This window comes from Curcuma longa, chromosome 5 (assembly GCF_044706935.1).
Source record: "Curcuma longa cultivar G26 ecotype Majalengka, Jawa Barat chromosome 5, ITB_CL_G26_1.1, whole genome shotgun sequence".
Lineage (NCBI taxonomy): Eukaryota > Viridiplantae > Streptophyta > Magnoliopsida > Zingiberales > Zingiberaceae > Curcuma > Curcuma longa.
In genome coordinates, this window is record NC_133865.1 from 6,865,688 (window position 1) to 6,886,411 (window position 20,724).

Sequence of the window (20,724 nt, forward strand, 5' to 3'; positions counted from 1 at the left end):
TCACATTCTAGTTTTAATTTCCTAAAGAACTCCACTAACAATTATTATAAATTTTCCTAAGTATGATACCACGAGCAAACATAAAAAATAATCATAAGAGTGACAGAGCTTAGCCTCTTAGATATTCTCCTACGTAATAAAATAAATAGAGGAACAAATAATGATGACCGAATCTAATCTCCTTCAATCACATACGTAGAGATGTGATTATATAAATTCTAGAAAAAAAAAGATGCAAAATAAAGAGGTTATTTAATTTTTTTTCTTCGAATAATAACAATTGTTCATCTTTTCAAAACTTCTATCCTAACTTAAGTATTAGTAACTACGTCGAAACTCCATCTTGAACTTCGACATCCATCTTAACTCTTAGCGAAGTAACATCTTCCATCTCTTTAAGATATTCAATTTTTATCGTCCCCGTTATTTTATCTTACTAATTCATTAAATTACGATCTCAATCAAGAATAAAAATAAATTATAACATCGAATCGAATGATCTTTTAAATGAGATTTATCATTCAAATATCAAATCGGCTACTTCCGTCCGTGGAGCAACAGTCCGTCCGTGGAGCCAACAGTCCCATCACACCTGTGGAGTACTAGCATGGGGACCTCGCCGACCCCAGCCTGTGCACATGCCATGTGTCCCGTACTGTTCGCTTTTCACCACCATCATCCAAGGGAAGACTAGAGCTAGCTCAAAGCATCATCACTCATTTGATGGGGCCTTTTTTGGCAACCATTAATGTCGAATGACCTCAAGCATGGCTTCCAGGCTCAATTGCTTTCAGTCATCCACACCACCACAACTTTCCAGTTCTGCCTGTCCACCACACTCAACTCAACGTCCATGTCTAGGGCGTTGCATGGTGGTAGAGCTCGGCACAAAACAACGCGCAGGCTTAAAGTTAGCATGTAGCTTGGCTCCTAGTGGACACCAGCTCTGATGCATACACGTCGAGTGTTTCTGCTTTTCTTCCTGCACTACCCAACTGGGCCACGCCATTGCCTAGCTAGCCCCTTCCCTTGTGTATCCTCAGTCTGGGAAACAGGAGAGAGATACCATTTGGGATAAAGAGATCTACGAAATTTTGAAGTCGTATATATTATTATTCCTGACGAAAAGTCTCTAGATCATAGCCAAAAAGTTAGCAATGCAAAGTATTGCAGAAGACCTCTCGCTCAAAGTGGCCTTGCTGCAGAAATAGTGGCGACCAAAGATTCGAGGTACCACAGCATGATGGTCGATGTGGAAGCCAATTCGCTGACTTGTGAACCACTCTCCCGTGGGAGTTGCGGCAATCGACACGTGCGCCAACTGAGCAGACAGTGTTCAGGTACTAACTGTTCAACTGTATCGTGGAGCAACAGTTAGCTAGTCAACTCCAAGCCTTCTTGATTTGAAAACTCCAGAAACTTACTCATCGTACGACGAGTGAATGAGCAGCAGCTGATGACTGAATCTGAAAATTTGCATGGTGGATCGGTGGTGACTGTGAATGGGAATCAATCGATCGACAAAATGCTCCAATGTGCAAGTGACTGCTGCAACAAATGTTCTCCACGGCTGATGGAGGGGCCTCAATAATTAGTGGCAGCTGAGTTCTAGTGGAGCGATCCTTTTTCCAGTACCGTGCTCGACGCTGTCCTCCCATGTTGGAGAAGTGCAACAATGGTGGTGGAAGATGATGAGCGTGCTGTTGGTTTCTCTAAAGCACAGGTGACTGTTCTTTGTGGTGTATAATATGATGGAAACAAAGGATAAAGTGTGTTTAAGATTTCATCTGCCGCTCGAATGGTGCATGATGGGATCGTTCCATCCCTACCATTTTAAGGAATGATGAAGGATTTGACCATACAATGAATAATTAATGGGCAAAGGCATTCTAAATTATTAAAAATAAAACTCATTTTTCTTTAAAAAAAATCAAAATAACATCCAATTAAATATTTTATATCTAAAATATTCTTATTGCTATTATAATAAATAGTAATTATATATTGAATAATTGATGCAATATGAAAAATAATTATTTTATTTTAATTAAAGTTATTATATATAAAATATTATTATATCAAAATATTATTTAATCAAAAATATTTAAAATAAAAATATTTAAAATTAATCAAAATTATTTTAAAATAATTCATTAAAAATTACTAAGTAGTTGGTACATAATCATAAAAATTATTAAATAGTTTATAGTTAAATTCTAAATTCTAAATTTTAAATTTTAAATATTATTATATTAAAATATTCATTATAAATTTTATTAAAATTATATAAACTTTATCAAAATTACTTTAAATAAATTAAAATCATTTTAAAAAGATTATAAAAAGCTAATAATATAGTTAGAAGCTATTAAGTAATTACTACATAGTTATAAATAAATTTTAAATTTGAAATATTATTATATATAAATATTTTTTTATCAATTTAATTAAAATTATTTAAATTTTATTAAAAATTATTTTAAATTGATCAAAATTATTTTAAAATAATTTTAAAAGCTATTTAAGTAATTACTACATAATTATAAAAACTATTAAATAATTATTATAATATTATAAATGTATTATATTAATTATTATACACTATAGTAGTTATTTTTAAAAAATAAAGCCTCCTTTTTGATTTTAATTTGTTTATAAGAAAAGAACACGCACTCAGATGATTTACAAAGTTTGCCCCCCATGATCAATCAGTGTTGCCTTAAATGTGAAGCTTTGCATCTACCAGTTCAATTCGTGTGAGAATTGACAGTGTGATTTGACAGTAGGCAATGTGCAGATAAGCTCCGAACAACAAATGGTTCCGTCAAATCCATTAATATTCAATTCAATTTTGATTGGAGGCCTTTCGATTTTTTAAATTGATTGGTCGAATCAATTTATTTAATTATTGGAATCCCACTCGATAAACAATCATATCCACTGCACTCCTATTTTCGCCCATACTTACGTGATTGAGATTGATTACTGTACCGTTCCTCGTAGTCTACTGCGATTCGATCTTCTTTAATTTTAGACATGCCTCGACGTTAAATTTAATGAAAAATTTTGAATTGGACGGTCGTGGATCAAAGTATACATAGGCGAACAAAAATTTCATAAGTTTATCTTTAATAGCGGAGTATTGATTCGATATTGGATGATTTTACAAGGACAGTAAAGATCGCGGAGATTAATTATCAATGTCTTATTATTGTGCTTTTGAGATAGAATTTATCTTTGAAACATAATTGAGTTAGTTATAACGGGACAGACTTACTGAAATAAAATATAATTTCTCAATTTACTTTCTTACAAATGATCATGAGATTGATAGACCGTTGTATAGTAGATTCCACCTTTTGGAAGCTTTTGAGGTAACATTTGAGTCTCTGGGGCATGGATCGCGTAGGACAAAAGTTGTCATCCAGTGTGCGGTTTGATCCCCAGTTAATGTATTTATAGGAATTTTTTTCCAAATAGCAATTAAAGGATTGGGCAGAACTGTACTGCGTGCACTTCTCGATTTATTTTGGTGGTCGGTGGGAAACTTTTATAAGACTGAGGTTAACTAAGATTTATCATGTTAGGTAACATTTGAGTGTCAGGATGACATCATAAATGAGTATTTAACATTTGATAGTCATATATGTTAAATAGTTTTTTTTAAGTTAAAATTTGAATTTCAATAAACATTTGCGGAACTATTAAAGTTTATTTAATGTTTTTGAATGATCAAATGATATTTTTTTTAACAAATGAATTATACCATTTTATACCATTGAAAATAATTATGTAAAAGATTTAGCCAAAATATATATAGTGATATAATAATTCTCATCAAAATTGCTAGATTGTCATAATAATGTATTTTTATCAAAAAAAATGTTATATTTATAATCTATATTTCACTTTTTTTTTTAAAAAAAAGTTGATTTTAAAAATTTTATCACTGTAAACTATTTCTTTTACTAATTCTCCTCCTTTCATCTTTTCTCCGAGTAAAAAGCTCCTTTTTTTTTCACCCCAAGTTTCTTCCACTGCAAAAAGCTCGTCAAATTATTGTCCGCCGTGAATTCCTTGAACAGTTTGCAGTTGCTTCACTGGGAACTAATCATGGTCCAACAGTGTCCCAACGGATGCAGAGTGGTGAGAAGGGAATCAAGAAATTGGATCGGGGAATGAGCACCAAACCACTTTGTGGCTGTGGTAATGGAAAAGGAAGTCGAGCCAAAGTGGGAGTAAAAGCATAACAAACCAAAAACGGAGAAGCGTATTAAAATCCAGCAACCGCAAAAGGAAAAGTTGAAGTAAGTTTGAGAGGAAGGGAACGAAGAAGCGCAAGGCCGGATAGCAGCGAGCACTGAGGGATGGGCAGCCAAAGATTCCGCCAGAAGTGGCAACTACACCCGTCAATAGATTGATTGCGTTGGGATTTGTACTGCCGCTTTGCTGAATACAGTAAGTCTCGATCCTAATTTAGAACCCCTTTCTGTCTTGTCTGCAATCCCATACTAGAAAGGAATTTGCAGAATCAGAGGGTGGTACGCTTCTTGTGTTGACGCGCTTTATCTGCAAACATCGTTGCCCGACGCTGAAGGTTTTTGCGCCAAAAAAAAAGTGTTTTTGCGAAGGATTTCTTGGTGTTCATTCCATCTCGTTACATTTTTGCTCATAGAAAAAAAAACATTTTTTTGGTAGATAATCCTTGATTGTTTCATCAGATGGTTTGAACGGAAAAACGAGCGTTCTTTTCGTCGGCTTTCGCTAAGACCTTGTTTCCTCATTGTTAGGGTGCGAATTTTAATTTGATATTTACTTTTCTTCTCAAATAGGGAGAAGAAGCAACCTTTTCTTCGGTCGTTCCAGTGGTGATTGGATTTCTGCTGTTCAGATATCAGAAGCAAGCTTTTCTTAGATTGTTAGGAAGGAAATTTGGAATATTGGCTGTTCGAAGTTCTTCTGAGAGTTTTGGTCTTTAATTTTGATTGGAAAATAGTTGTGGTCGATACTGATGTAGCATCGCAAATAAATTGTCAACTTAAATATAACAGTTCTGAGGATTTCAGGAGGTTCTGGCTCTTCAATTTGTTCGTGCCCTATTGTTTGTTTCAACAAATAAGCTTCTTTTGGGATGAGAATGGAGGCTGACCATAACTTGAATTTTCACAATGGAAGAGTCTTTCCGCCATCTCTTAGCAATCAGAATGTAGTATCGTTTCAACCAGTGGCAATAGGGTTGGTATCAGAGGGAATGTATAATTCAGGTGAAATTAGCACTATGGCAGGAATGATCTTGCCTGGCAACCCTGGCACTCAAAGTCATACTGCTTCTGTGATGCCACTGCCAGGTAATCTTTCAGGAAACATCATTCTAGATCCCATGCCCCCTGTCAAGCACAGTGCAACGGTGACTAGCCATTGGTCTTTGGAAGAGTTATATGTGTTGGGACAAGGCCTTACAGAGTAAGTTGAATTTTCTTGTTGGTTTTGGTCTTTCTTCTTGCTTCTTTACTTCTTGAATGCATATACAACAACAATAACCAAGTCTTATTCCACTAAATGGGATGGGCTATATGGATCCTTCTAGGCCATTAAGTCTATTCCCTACTATATCATCATTGTATATAAATAAATTTTATCCTACTTCTTGAATGCATAGCTAATATAAAAAAACATATTGCTCACTTTTGTAGTAGCAATTGATACTGTATGGTTAAATAAGCATTGTCCTTGTAGCCAACCTAAAATTTGTGACATCTGATTTGTTGTCATTGTACATATGCTCTTGTTTTTCCCTGGTAGGTGTATCATAGATTCTGGTCTTTTTTGTTGTAGTTTATTTATATGCTGCAAAGATTTTAGTTTCTTGAGGGATGATGAAATGTGGAACCATAGTATTTCAATATCTTAATTGAACTTGATTGTGGAGATGAATTATCTATTTCAATAATAGTGTTTGATTTAGCATCTCACATTTCTCTCTTCTCAAACATAATAGTTGTAATTACTTGTTCATGTCTTAGCTCCTAAGGAAACATGTCTTTTCTTTCTCATACTAGAAAATGTAGTCCTTTTACATGTTACTCTTATTCCCGCTGCCTGTTTCTCACTAAGTTTTTGCTTGACATTATTGTTTTATGTTAAATGTTCAGATATGCTGCTGAGCCTATTAATATAATGAAATATATCAAGATAGCAGCTAAGCTGCCTGAGAAGACAGTGAGGGACGTTGCAATGAAGTGCCAGTTGATGGTGGTGAGTACTCACTTAAACATGTATAGAATTTGACATTTTTATATACTCCATAGTTGCAATACATTTTGAATGCAAGCCTTTCACATCCTTAGTCCATCACATACATCAATTCATGGCATAGCATAGTAGTTAAATATATTCATAGAAGGAGATGTTTCACTTTTATTTCAAAAAACTTGGAGATTTATTTCTTTTCTGTGGTTCATATGGCAAACCCATCAAGTGAAAAGAAAATCTTCCAATCAAGCATCATAAATGTTGAAATGTTTGTGCTGGGTGCCTTCCATGCATGACAGGATGTCAAACCAATAACCCAGAAAAAAAAAATGTACACCTTCTTAAGAGACAGTAATGCAGGTCTCCCAGTGAAAGATCAGAAAGGCTCAGAAAAATCATGATCATTGAAAACAATGTTATTCATCATCCTCAAAATTCAGTATGACTAAGGAAAGAGTATGTTTGAAAACCTTTATACTTTCATTTCTTTTTGTATACAAATGCTGAAACTTTAGAAAATCTATAAATACAGACTCATTGAGAATGTCATTGTCAGCATTAGTAATCATTGTAATTAGATATTCTCCTGAAAGATTCATGAAATAAATGGTCTACCACTATTGTAATTTGAAATTCATTCCTATTATCAGTTCTATTTTATTTCTTCTTCTTTGATAAAATCATGACTGGGGAGGTACTTGGGTTTTGTGATGCTTCTCAAGCAGTACGATATGTAGCAAATCTTTATCTTTTTTAGTTATTTGTGCACTTTTTACAAGGTACTTCTAACTGATATTATGATTTTTATTGTAGAACGAGGAGAGTGGTAAACGACGCAGATTAGAAAATTACCATGCTGAAAAGAAGGTAAAGAAAAGCAAATCTCCTACCTGATAAAATTTTCTAAACTGTTGGTTGCAAATATCATTTATTTGTTTCCATATTTGTTCAATCTTAATAGTAATAATTTGGTATTCTTTTTCTTTTCTACTATATTCTCTTTCTATTGGATCACTTATTACTGGTATATGAAAATTACATCCATGTCCTTTGTAGATTTTTTAGTTCTCTTGATGTCTATCATACTTATAAGAAAAGGTTAGAATGAGTTGAATGAAATAAGTTATATATCAGGTGCTTTTCTTGTTGTATGGGAACATACTTGACTATGGGAAGTTTTATATCTTATGTTGTAGCTCATATGTTACTAAGATGCACATCTGATGTGGGAATTTTCTTCAGGAAAAGATTGTGTATACTTCCTCACTGAGCACTGTGCATTCTTTGCAACCAGAGAGCGTGGCCACCTTTTCAATGAGGGTGCATGATGTGCCCAGCAATAATCAACTTTGTCAAGGTTATTTAAAGCACTTTTATCATAATTTAATCTTGTTCCATAGTGAACCTCTTGTTGTGATTCTTAACTAAGGAAAATGAGAATAGAATTATCTTATATAACTTAAATAATTAAAATGCAAAATTCAGTGATCACCATATAAAGTGCTTTCAATGTGCCTTTCTAATGTAATAAATGCAAATTTTGAAGTGTATGTTTCTCAAAAGTTCTTCATTTTTACTATGTTTGACTATTTCTGTGAAAATGTATTCCCCTACATGTATTTGCATTTCTTTCATGAAGATTTTGTTTGAGAGCTGTAGGAACGGGAATGTGTTTATTTTGATTGTTTGATTCTTTTGATGTACGTACCATGCTCTAGTGAAATGCTGTGGTTGTGCCAGAAGATTCCTATGTTTGTGGAGTTTACTATGGTTTTAAGATTCATGGAGTCTTAGTTTCCTTTTTCTTCACATATATATTTTTGTATGGATCTTATTCTTCATGCTTATTCTTTATAGATCATTTTATCTTTATTCCTTTTTTACTCAATTTAAGGGTCATTGCATTTTCTTTTCCCTTCCCAATTTTTGATTTTGGATATATATCTAAAGTGTTATTTTGGAAAACACTGTACTGGCAATCACTTTTCTCCATTTTTGTTGGTAAATGCTCAGGTGGTAGAATCAAGGTCAAAGATTGAACAATGGTGTGACTTCGAAGTTTCAAAATTTGATGGTTTAGTTTTAGAGAACGCAGAAGTTCTTATCTATTGCTATGCTTTCATTAGTATAAATCAAACAAAGAAAAGGCACATATCGGTTTCAATTATTGGAGCAGAGCAACACTTACATTAAATCATCGAGACAATATGCATCTATCCTTTTTTCTTAGTGTTACTACTTATTGGAACACGGGGCTAATAAAAATGCTACCTTGATTGGTTACTTTAAGAATTTTGCCTTGTTCTCATGAGTGGCAAAGAGTCTTGCTTCTTGCCATCTCATGATCAAAGAATGAGCAGGCACACTCTGGAGGTGGAAAGGGAGATTGCTTGTGCTGAATTCAATACCTCCATGTCTTAAAAGGAGAAAGAAAAACACTTCCATACAGATCTCTAAGTTGGAGAAGGATTAGTAGAGTGGTACTTTTAAACAATCGAGATATTTTATATACAACCTTTACATCATAGCAAGTTAGGAATGTGAAAATAAATGCAGATAATCACGGCTTTTGAATGAAACAAAGTATGCCCTTTGGCAGATCTTCAACTCATCCACATGTTGGCATGGTTCAGGATGCAGCCATATGACAGAATTAGCAGACTGAGACAGAGTTGTAAAAGGAGGGAGTAGTACTCAGGTTACTTCTTTTTGAATGGTCCCTGCTCCTTAACAACTACAAAAGTAAGAAATAGCTTCATGAGATGAGCAAATGAAAAAGTTAGCATGGAGGTCAACACCATAGTTATTTTCTCAAATTATTTGATTTTAGTTGAAGATAGAATAGTATTAGGTGGTTTTATAGAGGTTAATACTTAATTCATAATTCATGTATAATTGCATATCATAGTTTCAGTGATATCACTTGAAAGGGAGTGATATGAATAAGCATGAGAGCATTAGAATCATTCTACAATCTTCCCTCAACGAAGTCATTCTGCAATCTATATGAATGATAATAGAGTCATCAACATGTAGCTGAACCTGAGGTTTAAAGTCTTGTTTTGATGTCATGTTTAAGTGTTTGGTTGGAATGAGATAGTTTTGACATGGAGCTGCATGCCACTGGAGCAGCATACCATGTGTCGATATGAGGTGGTGCTGGTTGACACGAGTAAAACGTGTACCTAGGGGCTAGGGTTTCCCTCACTTACCAAATCTATGGGCTTTCGTTGTTCATTAGAGATCTTCACTCAAGTGCCCTTGTTGGCAGCAAAACTTGAATGTTGGAACTTCCTCAACACTTGTAGGCCATGATTGGTGATTACCATTATAAGATTGACCTCCTGCATGTTTCAACCATGTCTTGAACTGGAGCATGTGTTAGTTTCATTGAGTTGCGGAACGTACATCTTGCTTGTTTTTAGAAAAAAATAATGGGTTTTAAATGATGGCACTGTGATAAACATTCAATGGTGTTAGCTTGTAAATCATGTTATTCTTTACCTATTGGCTGACCTCCTATAAATAGCTGGCCAGTTGTTGGCTCATATCATGTTGTGTGTTCATACTTTGTATCCATATACTTTTCGCATCATGAGTTGATGCACAGCTTCTTAATTCGTTGTAAGCAAAAGTTGTTATATTTATCCTATATACTTATCATCTACTAAAGGATTCAAACAAACACTGATCATTAGAAACATGCTCAGAGATGTGAGTCTTCTATTTATTTTGTTATTTATTATGTTTATGATGTCAAAATATTTTATCACTGCAAACTGGCTCTGGTTTTGCCATTAACAATTAGAATAGTCAAGCAAGCACACAATTTTGCATGTTCTCTTCTAAAATTCAGTTATAATTATGGATAGTTCTTTTTCTGTTTGATTATTTACCTTTTTCACTTTCATTTTGCTTTTCCCTTCTCAATAATAACATTTTGTTTTTCAACAGCCTCTCCAATAAACTTTGAGACACAGCGCCTTCTAATGGAGAATTTTAAGCTTCTTAATCAGATTGGATCAAACCTTGAACTGAGTAAGGTTGATATTATACACCCTCTACTAACATTTTTCCCTCTTGCCTTCAAGTTTTATGTTAATATTATTGTATGAACACTCACAATCAAGTTCAACCCTTGTGATTGAGTTGAGGTATTAGTTAATACCTTTTTACACTAAGAAGGTGCCATACCTTCTTGTCGTTTGGGAATATATAAGTAACAAAGGAATATAGGAACAGAGACGAGGATAAGGGAATATACAAGGAAGAGGAAATGTAAAGGAGAGATGGGAAGGATATGGAAAATAGCTTCTGTAGTTAACTAAACAAAAGAAAATTAGTTGACAATTGTCTTCCTATAGCCTATAAACTTCCTTTAGTTCTTGAGCTAATTGTTATCAAATTCCAACTTTAATTTCACTAAGATGTCCTAGCTCCATAGGAAGGATGATTCCACAATTCATAGAATATTATCGCACACCATATCAGAATTGGCTATCTGTTCCACTAACTTCTCATGGAATAAACAATTTTAATAATTATCTATTTAAAAGAAAATGAAACTGCCATGTAGCTACTTGTTAATAATTTTCCAAGATCTAAATTCCATGCAAAAACTGTGTTGAGGATCAATAAATGACAGTATCCAAAAATAATATAGAAGTATAAAACTATGAATAGAAGTATCTCATATGTCTACATATAATCTTTAAGTTATACTCCCAAATGATTCATTTAAGTGTGCTTATGTTTTACCAATGGTTTTCTTCTTTTTATTAACTTTTCTTTTTTTGCCAAGAATCATTTGTGGACTCTTCAAATACTTCTAAAGGAGACAATGATGAACTTTCTGAAAACATTTTGTTTCTCTGATACATTTCAGGTTCAAGATAACATCAACCTATTCTATTGCACCAGAGAAAACATAACCAACATTTTGACTAGGTATGATCTACTTTTTAAGTTTCCCAAGTAGCAAACTTTGGCTGATTTTTTAGTAGATATTTTTAAGGGAAACTTCCTCTTTAAACAGCATGAGTGTCAGCCCAGGCATTATGAGTCAGATGCCTTCATTGCCTGTGTTAATCGATGATCATCTTTTCCAGTCTATTCTTCCCCTTGCTAACCAGGTAAACTGCAGTTATCTTATGCGGAATTGTCACAAACTAGAATGGTTATGAATATATTTAATAAATTGCGTCCTCAAACTTGGCTGTTATGCTATTTCTCAAGGTGCATTTACCTGCAAATACTTCTCTAAAGGAAGAGCCGAGATACTGGTAAATCTTTTTCGCTTCGAGGGTGGCGATTCAATATCTGTAACTGAAGTTGGCTTCCACATCCTAAATTGAAGCTTCTTCAGATGGCTGCTATGTTCTTCAAGGGATATCCTACTCAGAGCTATAGCCGCGCGCGATGCCTTGCATTCAGTATGATATATAAATGCAACTTGTTCTCTTACTAAGTTGCCATTGTAAATCCAAGTGTCTATATAATGAGGTGCTTTCAGGTCTAGTGATTCTTTTGGATTTTATCATATTCTTTTTTCTGCGTTTTAGTTGAAGAATAAACTTAATGTAGTCTGATTGGATGATCTTCAAACTGTGTCGCATGGAAATATGTAAGGGAAGAGACAGACTTTTATCATTTCAGAGATATAAATTTGTAAATCTTCTAAATATCCGATCCTCAGCAGTATCATTCTAGTGATTTAAAATCAAGGAATAATTTATAAAGAGAACAAGAAGCCCTGAAGCTAGATGAATGGATCATACCCGGCCCGGCCCATTAAATTTGGGCCGTAACTTACCGTTTGGGCCGTTTTGGGCCTCGGTGTAATAAGTAGGGGAGGGGATGCGGCCGCGTACAAGTCGCCTCCCCGTTAACCCTTCTTCACTGCTGCTCAGCTTCGCGCCGCACTGCAAGGGCATCTCGATCTCGCCGCCGCCGCATCCATTACGATCGTAAGCGCTTCCTCAACTCTTTCTCTCGGTACGGCATTTGATGGATGCGTGTGGATTAAATTGTTCCCGAGATCCTTCTCTTCTTTTTTTGTCAGATTGTTTGAGATTTAGGGCTTTCTCTCTTGCCGATTACTTCTGCGGTCAGTGATTTGGCTGCAGAATGTGTTTCCAAAAGCGTAGCAATTTGTCCTTGAGGAATTATGTTCCCCTCGGGAAGATGGTGTTAATAGTTTTGGAACACGTGGTTGATGGTGTTAATATGATTTTTGGAACACTAATGCTGGCTTTATGTATAGCCTCGACAAACCGTTAAAATGTTGTTTTTTGTTTGCTTGTGTATGCACGTCATGAATAATTGTTTTAGGAGCTTTATAGGATTGTTATCATTGTTCCAGGTAGGATTTGATTTGATTATATCGATGCGATGAGTGATATTTGATTTTGCCTTTTAAATTTCACACTTGTCATGCAACAACAAGCTGTGTTAATCCCAACTACTTGGGGTCAGCGAGTGGATTTAAATGATCATTTTAGTATAAAAACTTATTAATGATTTTTATCCATTCGCTTTTCATGTGCCATTCATAATGGTGGATCCTTAACAAAGCCTGTCATATGGATTGGCTGAGATTGCTTTTTTCCAATTCAGTTTTGTCCAACTTTCTTGGTGATGGGTATTGGCCTTCATTAGATTCAGAATGCTTCATATTTTTTTTTGTTCTCTTGGCAAGGTGCATATTCATATGCCACAGTATCTTGTGGAAAATCTCTCATTTTGTACATTAAAGGAAGCCTTCAAGATTTTTAAATGCCCTAGAGCAAGGTGCATGTGCATGCTTTTGTATTCATTGAGTACTTATTTCTACTGGGAGTTTTGATGCAAATCTATAAAGTTTGGCAGGATTGTATTAGTAGTGATCATTTATTGGCCTACTGTTCATGATATATGCTGATTTAAGCCACTGCTGATAGTGCTGAAGTTCAATTTTTGTTTTGATTTGATTAAAGTTTTGAATGATCTTAATACCAATGGGTATTTGTAAAACATGATGTGTAATTCCTATGTCATCTCAACTCAAATTTATCTAATTGCTCGTGCTGCAAACTGTTTTTTTATTTGGTTAAATTGATCTAGCAAGTTGGGTTCATATGTTTGTGTGAATTTTCGTAATGAGTTCCATTTATAGTCACATATATTCTCCTTTGTCAGATTATTGAAGCTACATATATACTTTCTACTAAGCTAATCTGTTGCATTTTGTCATCTGTTCCTGGTTTGACTGATCAAAGAATTAGTATAACACTGGATACTGCATTTTAAACTTTATTATTCTGGCAGATGAATCGTGAGAAGCTTATTAAGATGGCTGGTGCAGTCCGCACTGGTGGAAAAGGCAGTATGCGCAGGTTCATTAGATATATTTGATATTCTGGAGTATCATTTTCTTTGGATTTGATAGGTTTATCATGATTCATTGTTCCATTCTTTGGAATATGTGATATTTCTTTCCTGTATTCTAGCTTATATAATCCTTGTAATATTTTTCATTATACTAAGCATGCTGAATCATTCCAGTGTGGTATGGTACGGTCCTGATGTCATATCATTCTGGTCATAGACAATACTCCCACAGAGGAATACTTTAAAACCTCAAATGTGTTGAAATGTTTCTGTTATTAGAGTGCCCCCTTGTTTTTTTATGGCTATCTTGTTCATTGGCTTACAGGTCAGTATTCTTTGTCTAGCTTTTACCAACTATTTTACTTCTTGAATCTAAATTTAGAAAGAAGAAGGCAGTTCACAAGAGCCCAACTACAGATGACAAAAAGCTTCAGAGCACGTTGAGAAGAATTGGGGTAAATACTATCCCTGCTATAGAAGAAGTCAACATTTTTAAAGATGATGTTGTCATTCAGTTTCTGAATCCCAAAGGTAAACAAAGATAGAAATTGATGCAAATTAATGATTTCATGTATCTTATGACAAAATTGTATTCTGATATTCAATTCCTTTTGTTTCGTTTTTAGTGCAAGCTTCAATTGCAGCCAATACATGGGTGGTTAGCGGTTCTCCTCAGACTAAAAGTACTGTTTTTTCCTTCTCGTATTAGCTATTTTGCAAGAGTAGGAGACTGCATTTCATAAATTAAGGGAAAATAGATGAAGAAATTTTGTTAACATTAAGTAGACTATTAATAAGTAGCTAGTACTTTATATATGTGTTTGACCTGTCAATATGTTTAAACATCACCTTTTTAGCTCAATATGATGTCCTCCCATAATTTCTCTTGTGAAAGTTTTCTGGACGTGTAACCTTATGATTTTTCTGGTTTCAGAACTTCAGGACTTGCTCCCTACAATCATCAACCAGTTAGGTAAGTCTTCTCATTGTAATATGATTCCATTGCTAACTTCTGTGAAATGCACCAATTGTACTTCAGAACCATATAGGTTACTAGTTATAATCTTCTTAATCTTGCTCTTGTAATCTTTCGATATGCTTCATGAAAACAATCAGCGTTTTCTGATCTTCACTCGGCCACACAGGTCCTGATAATTTAGACAACTTACGGAAGCTCGCTGAGCAATTCCAGAAACAAGCACCTGATGCTGCGCCTGCTGCTAAAGGTGGAGAAGATGATGATGATGATGTCCCAGAGCTTGTGCCTGGAGAGACATTTGAACAGGCTGCAGAGGAGAAACAAGCTTCATAGACATGGATCTTCCAACAAGTTTGCACTCTGCTTTCTATGTTCTAATTGCTACGTCTATTGCAATTTGTGATGGTAATCAGAGCCAGTTGCTTGGTTAGTGAATAGCAGTTTATCTACACTGGCTGAGCCTGAGCCATGTTTTTTGACCCTTAATGTCGTGGAGATTAATAACATTCCAGTATTTTGACTTTACCATGATAAACAAGTTGAAACACAAAAATAAGGAATTGCTGGTCGCACTGTTGCTATCTGTACTTGACAAAACATCCTATTTAGTATGTTAGGAGTTAAGTAGCTGCTTTTTGGGGTGGAAGGTTTTTTTGTTCATTATGACGGTGGAGCCTCTAGATACATAAGATCTGTGAGCTCGAGGAGAAGAGGAAGGTCAATGATAGTTATACTTGAAAAAGATATATATGATTGGCAACACCTTGCATTTAAACGTATCATAGATTAACCATCTAACTATTCTTCTCAAATCAATGTACCCAAATAACCTACTTCCATTATCTCTATCAACAATTCAACTAATTAATTTACTCAAATCCAATTGGATGTCTCATAGCAATTAATATATATATTATTTCATCAATTATCTTCAGTCATCCAACTGATACAGTTAGATTTTAGATTCCTTGTCTTTTCGATTATTCGATTAGGACTGGTTTGGCCTGCAAACAAGGTGGCCGAGAAGTAGCCGTTAATTTAAAAATTCAACAACTAATCAAATTAAACATCAATAAGAGATCAAGCCTGTTACCTAACACAAGATATCAATAAGAAATGAAACCCCAATTTATCTTATTTCATGTTGCCAACTTAATTATTAGCTTACACATGATAACATTATTAATTCACTTAACACTCACTTATAAAGACTCTTTGGTTTCACTACAAAAATATAGGATATTAGCAACGAAAATTTATGATGAATTTTTTTCGTAGTAAATTTGCGATAAAATTTGCGATGAAATATATTTTGGTCGTCAGTTTGCAACGAAATTTATGACGAAAATAGTTTAGTTGTGAAAATTACGATGAATTAATTTTTGTCGTATAATTCATCGTCATTTGGCGACGAATATGTGATTCGTCGTCAAGTTTGGCGACGAATCCTGATTTCGTTACCAAGTTTGGTGATGAATCATCAATTCAGAATCCTTAATAATTAACACCACTTCTCTATAATGTAACAATCTATAAAAACTTTTTTTTAATCGATTAAAAAAGTCCTCTATATTCAAAATTTTGTTGTTTTCAATACGGAGTATCGAATTGTTATTTAAGAGCATGAAAATATTTAGGAGTACTACTTGAACATGAATACTTTTGATTTTTTGAATGACTAAAATTCATCAGTCGATTTTATTTTAAAAATGTTTAAATATTTGATGGAGTTAGGAAGCTTCGAATGATATGGAATCAAGTCTTACGTCCTCTTGAAGCGTTCTTGGATGTATTGATGCTCTCAATCAACAATTTGATACACCTAAGAACCATGAATTTTTTAACATAGAAAAATTTTTAATTGATTAAAAAAATTTAATCAATTATAGTATAATATAACAATCAATTAAAGTTATTATTTATATTTACAGTAGCATATTGAATTGATTGTTATATTGTCTCAATGGATTAAAAACTTTTTTATTTTTTATTTTTTAATGGAGGAGCATGGATGTTGGATACCTAATTTGATAATTCTAAAACTTATCCGTGTGATTAGGATATTTTAAAATTTTGATGATCATGGTTTATTAGTAGATTGCCGTTGCATGTGTGTCCCCCACACCTTTATCGGTTCATACAGAACAATAATTGATGCAAATTGCTTTTCCCACCTCCATTACCACAGCGGCCCTCCTCCCCTCCTCTCTCTCTCTTATTCAAATGACTTTTATACTTTTTTTTATTTTTTATTTTATTTTACTTATCTAAGCATATAAAAAAAATATTCAAAAAAATAAAACTGATTAACAAAAAAATAAAATCAATAAAAAAACAAAATTTAAAAAATAATAAATTGAAAAAAATACAAGTATTATAAAAAAATAATAAATAAAAATAATTAAAAAATAAAATTTATATAAAATTGAAAAAATATAATAAACAAAATTGATTAAAAATAAAACTAAATAAAATTTATATAAAATTCTAAAAATAAAGTATTGATAAAAAAATAAACAAAATTGATTAAAAATAAAAATTAAATAAAATTGAAAAAAATATTGTATCAATGAAAAAAATAATAAATTAAATTAATTTAAAAATAAAATTAAATAAAAATAAAAATATATGAGAACTATTTTTAAATAAAATTAATTAAAAGTAAAATTAAATAAAAATTTAAAAAAATAAAAAATAAATAAATAAAAGGAAAGGATAAAGGAGAGAGAAGAAGTGGGGGGGGGGGGGGGGGGGGGGTGGGCGGGGGTTGTGCGGTGATGGGGGGGGTGGGAAAAGCAGGCTTCATAATTGATATGCATCCAATTCTCTCGCTTTCGGGTTGATCCATAAATTTTATTTACCGTTATTTTTGGCTTTTGACCTTGAAGAACTCAATTATGAATGTCCTCTTCTGTACATGGTAAATGGTATGTTTCTTGATTTATTTTTTCATAGATAATTATGGAATAACTGTATGAAATTGTTGAAGTGGTAGATTTTATCTTTTTGCTAAAGAAAAGAAGAGCTCGATTATTCAATTATGACCAGTTAACAACCCTCAACCCTCACTCCTCACGCAAAATCTTGATCATTCCAACAATTATATATAGCATAGTCGATCATGGGGAAGCTGCAGAAGGCCAGCCGCCACCCTCTGTATCTTTTGCTAAAGAAGAGAAGAGCTCAATTATTCAATTACAACCAGTTGACAACCCTCAACCCTCACTCCTCACGCAAAATCTTGATCATTCCAATAATTAGCAGAGTCGATCATGGGGAAGCTGCAGAAGGCCGCCACCCTCTTCCTCTTCCTAAGCCTTGTTAGTTTCTTATCAAATCTCTTGACAGCGACGACCGCGACTTCGCCGGCGGTCTTTGTCTTCGGCGACTCCACCGTCGACGTCGGAAACAACAACTTCTTGCCCAATGCACCCAAAGCCAACTTCCCCCCTTACGGTGTCGATTACCCTGGCCGGATTCCCACCGGCCGGTACGGGAACGGCTTCCTCGGCGTTGACCTCGTCGGTAATTAATATATATATATATATACTAATAAATATGTGATGCATTGATTTGCCAAGCCTAATTACGATGCTTTAATTTTTTGTGATAATTAAAGCCAGGGCGGCGGGGTTAAGCAGCCCACCGCCGTTTCTCTCTCTTTCGTGCGCCGACCAGGGGGGGCAAGGAGTAAACTTCGCCTCCGCCGGCTCCGGAGTTCTCGACACCACGGTGAGTACGTAATTCGTGAAGAATTACTGCGATGATCTAGTTTACGATTGCTTCAACGATGTATCAATCAATTATGACTGCAGGGAACGTCCGTCGTGACGATGACGCAGCAAATCAAAGACTTCTCCACGTTCTCCGGGAATCTCACGGCGGCTAACGGCGCCGGGTCCGCTGCCGCCTTCTTGAGCAAGTCACTCTTCTATATCAGCGTCGGGAACAACGACCTCTTCGTAAGCTCCGCCGTCCTCATCCCCGGAAACAGCACCCAGAAAGACGAAATCGTCGCCGCGGTTCTCCGCCAGTTTGCGGACCAACTGCGGACCCTTTACCAGCTCGGAGCGCGAAAGTTCGTGGTGGTCGGGACCGCGCTGTTCGGCTGCAATCCGATCGTTAGGAGGACGGTTCCGGACGGCGCGTGCAACCCGGAGCTGAACGATCTGTCCCTGAGGTACAAGACCGCCACGAGAGCCCTGTTGGAGCAGCTCGCCATGGAGCTGGAGGGGTTCAAATATTCATTTTCCGATGTTTTCGAAATCACTATCCAGATCCTGTCGGATCCCCAGAAATACGGTGAGTGAGTGGTGTGCACATGCAGCTTTTCATCGATTCGATAAATCAATTACACAGATCGATCGACATGCTAACGTCGATCGTGTGCTCACGGATCGATCACTGAACAGGTTTCACGGAGCTGGCAGCTGCGTGCTGCGGCTCGGGAAGGTTGAACGCGGAGGGGCCGTGCACTCCCAACTCCACCTACTGCGGCGACCGGAATCAGTATTTATTCTGGGACGGAATCCACGCGACGCAAGCGGTGTGGCTGCTGAGATCTCGACTGTCGTTCTACGGGCCACGCCGGTTTGCTTACCCTGTCAACATCCACAGCTTGCTGGAGAGTTAGAAAATTTATATCGCCTTTTAATTGTCTTAATTAATGTTTGAAATAAAATTGAATTACTTGGAATCGCTGTGTGTGATCCATATCGTGTGGTTTTTTATCTTGACAGGGAGTGTCGAATAATACTGTTAAACAGCTACGCGAAGTAGTATTGTTAGTAATATTTTGATGGATAATAAGAATTTAAGATAATAATTAGAAATTGATTCCAAGTGTTAAAGATTTTTCGTATTTAGATTGTAAGCACAGCTATATTTGTCATTATTTCTATAACTACGGAGACCATATCATATTTAGTATAATATTTTTTATATATGTTATGGGCGGATATGCTTTGGTCAAAAAAAGTCAAGATTTGATCTAAGTGAAGGCAACATGTCAAATGCTCGACTTCAAGACCAGCTGACTCCACCCTTAACGGGCTCTGTGCCAACTATGTGCTAGACTCTGAGATCGCTGATTCTACACCTGACTGGCCTAGTGCTAGGTTTCATGTTTGATTCTGAGACTGCCTGACTCCACACCCAACTGGGCCCGTGATCTCCAAGACAGAAGTCGACTCCCAGGAGCTCCACTCCTTCACTCAGCTTGCCGGACTGCCACGACACGTGAAACAGTAAAGTACTCAACGGTAAATCGCTTACCCCATTAATACAACATGGTCTTGTACCGTATTAAGCATGGGTGATGGGACCCTCAACTACAGTAATGATGGGATCTTTCCCTCACTGTCAATGTGACTTCTCCTCTTATAACTCCATATAATAACTCCGCTCCTCACGGGCACAAGTACGTATACACATCGACACTCTCTACCCTCTGCATTCACTGTTCTTCTTCCTCTCTCGTCGTCTTGTTGTGAATTGACTTGAGAATCAAAACGGTTAATTGAGTTAGGGCAGCTAACCTCTGTTCTCACCCTCCTTCTTCTCCTCGTAGTTTTGCGGGAACACCATATTCTCTCGACAAGTTTACGATTCTATGCGACTTCGTTAACATAAAAGTCAAGTGTCCGATAACTCATCTGGAGACGACCTCAAACAAGAACAATATATATTATCTAAACAATTTATATAAATAGATAGATTAGCCTATAACAATGATCAATAAAAAAACAAATTAAAGTAATTCCTTAGTTGTCCCCATTTAAGATATATTCTATCAGAGCCTCTCCCGTGCTCTTTTTCTCTTTTCATTCTAATTCTATTTTAATATTTTTTTTTTCTCTTTTTAATTCTCTCCCTAACCAAGCTTAATTCTTCTTTTCTAACTAAATTAAAGGCATGATATTCTCATTGATAGTGATCAAGAAGGTGACATTATTATACTCGATCTTCATAATAAAAAAAAATCAATTCAAGATAGATCTTGATAATGCTCATTATTTTTTGGTACTGAACTTTTTTTTAAATTTTGAAAATTATCTCCTCTCACATAACACTAAAATTAAAATGGATGATACATATCTTATTTTCTACACAGATTGTTATAGAAT

At 35.2% G+C, this 20,724-nt stretch overlaps 3 protein-coding genes across 4 annotated transcripts; all 3 read left to right on the forward strand.

Moving 5' to 3' along the window:
• Positions 1 to 4,103: 4,103 nt before the first annotated feature.
• On the forward strand, positions 4,104 to 11,914 carry LOC141829521 (uncharacterized). The gene is made up of 9 exons (XM_074717012.1): positions 4,104 to 4,458; positions 4,833 to 5,463; positions 6,153 to 6,255; positions 7,066 to 7,119; positions 7,495 to 7,609; positions 10,207 to 10,295; positions 11,138 to 11,199; positions 11,288 to 11,384; positions 11,488 to 11,914. Exons 2-9 carry the CDS (start codon positions 5,132 to 5,134, stop codon positions 11,536 to 11,538), a joined length of 903 nt encoding a protein of 300 aa, XP_074573113.1. The 5' UTR covers positions 4,104 to 4,458; positions 4,833 to 5,131; the 3' UTR covers positions 11,539 to 11,914.
• A 175-nt stretch (positions 11,915 to 12,089) lies between these two features.
• LOC141829321 (nascent polypeptide-associated complex subunit beta-like) lies at positions 12,090 to 15,124 on the forward strand. 2 transcript variants are annotated; one of them, XM_074716765.1, is made up of 6 exons: positions 12,090 to 12,218; positions 13,558 to 13,625; positions 14,003 to 14,151; positions 14,247 to 14,303; positions 14,555 to 14,593; positions 14,766 to 15,124. In XM_074716765.1, exons 2-6 carry the CDS (start codon positions 13,558 to 13,560, stop codon positions 14,930 to 14,932), a joined length of 480 nt encoding a protein of 159 aa, XP_074572866.1. In that variant the 5' UTR covers positions 12,090 to 12,218; the 3' UTR covers positions 14,933 to 15,124. The 2 variants fall into 2 exon arrangements, with proteins under 2 accessions (XP_074572866.1, XP_074572867.1); XM_074716766.1 differs by having other exon boundaries at positions 12,176 to 12,246.
• A 2,627-nt stretch (positions 15,125 to 17,751) lies between these two features.
• On the forward strand, positions 17,752 to 19,330 carry LOC141829691 (GDSL esterase/lipase At1g71691-like). Its single transcript, XM_074717213.1, has 4 exons — positions 17,752 to 18,124; positions 18,219 to 18,331; positions 18,415 to 18,901; positions 19,012 to 19,330. The coding sequence occupies exons 1-4, from the start codon at positions 17,872 to 17,874 to the stop codon at positions 19,230 to 19,232; spliced, it is 1,074 nt and encodes a 357-aa protein (XP_074573314.1). The 5' UTR covers positions 17,752 to 17,871; the 3' UTR covers positions 19,233 to 19,330.
• The last annotated feature ends 1,394 nt before the right edge of the window (positions 19,331 to 20,724 follow it).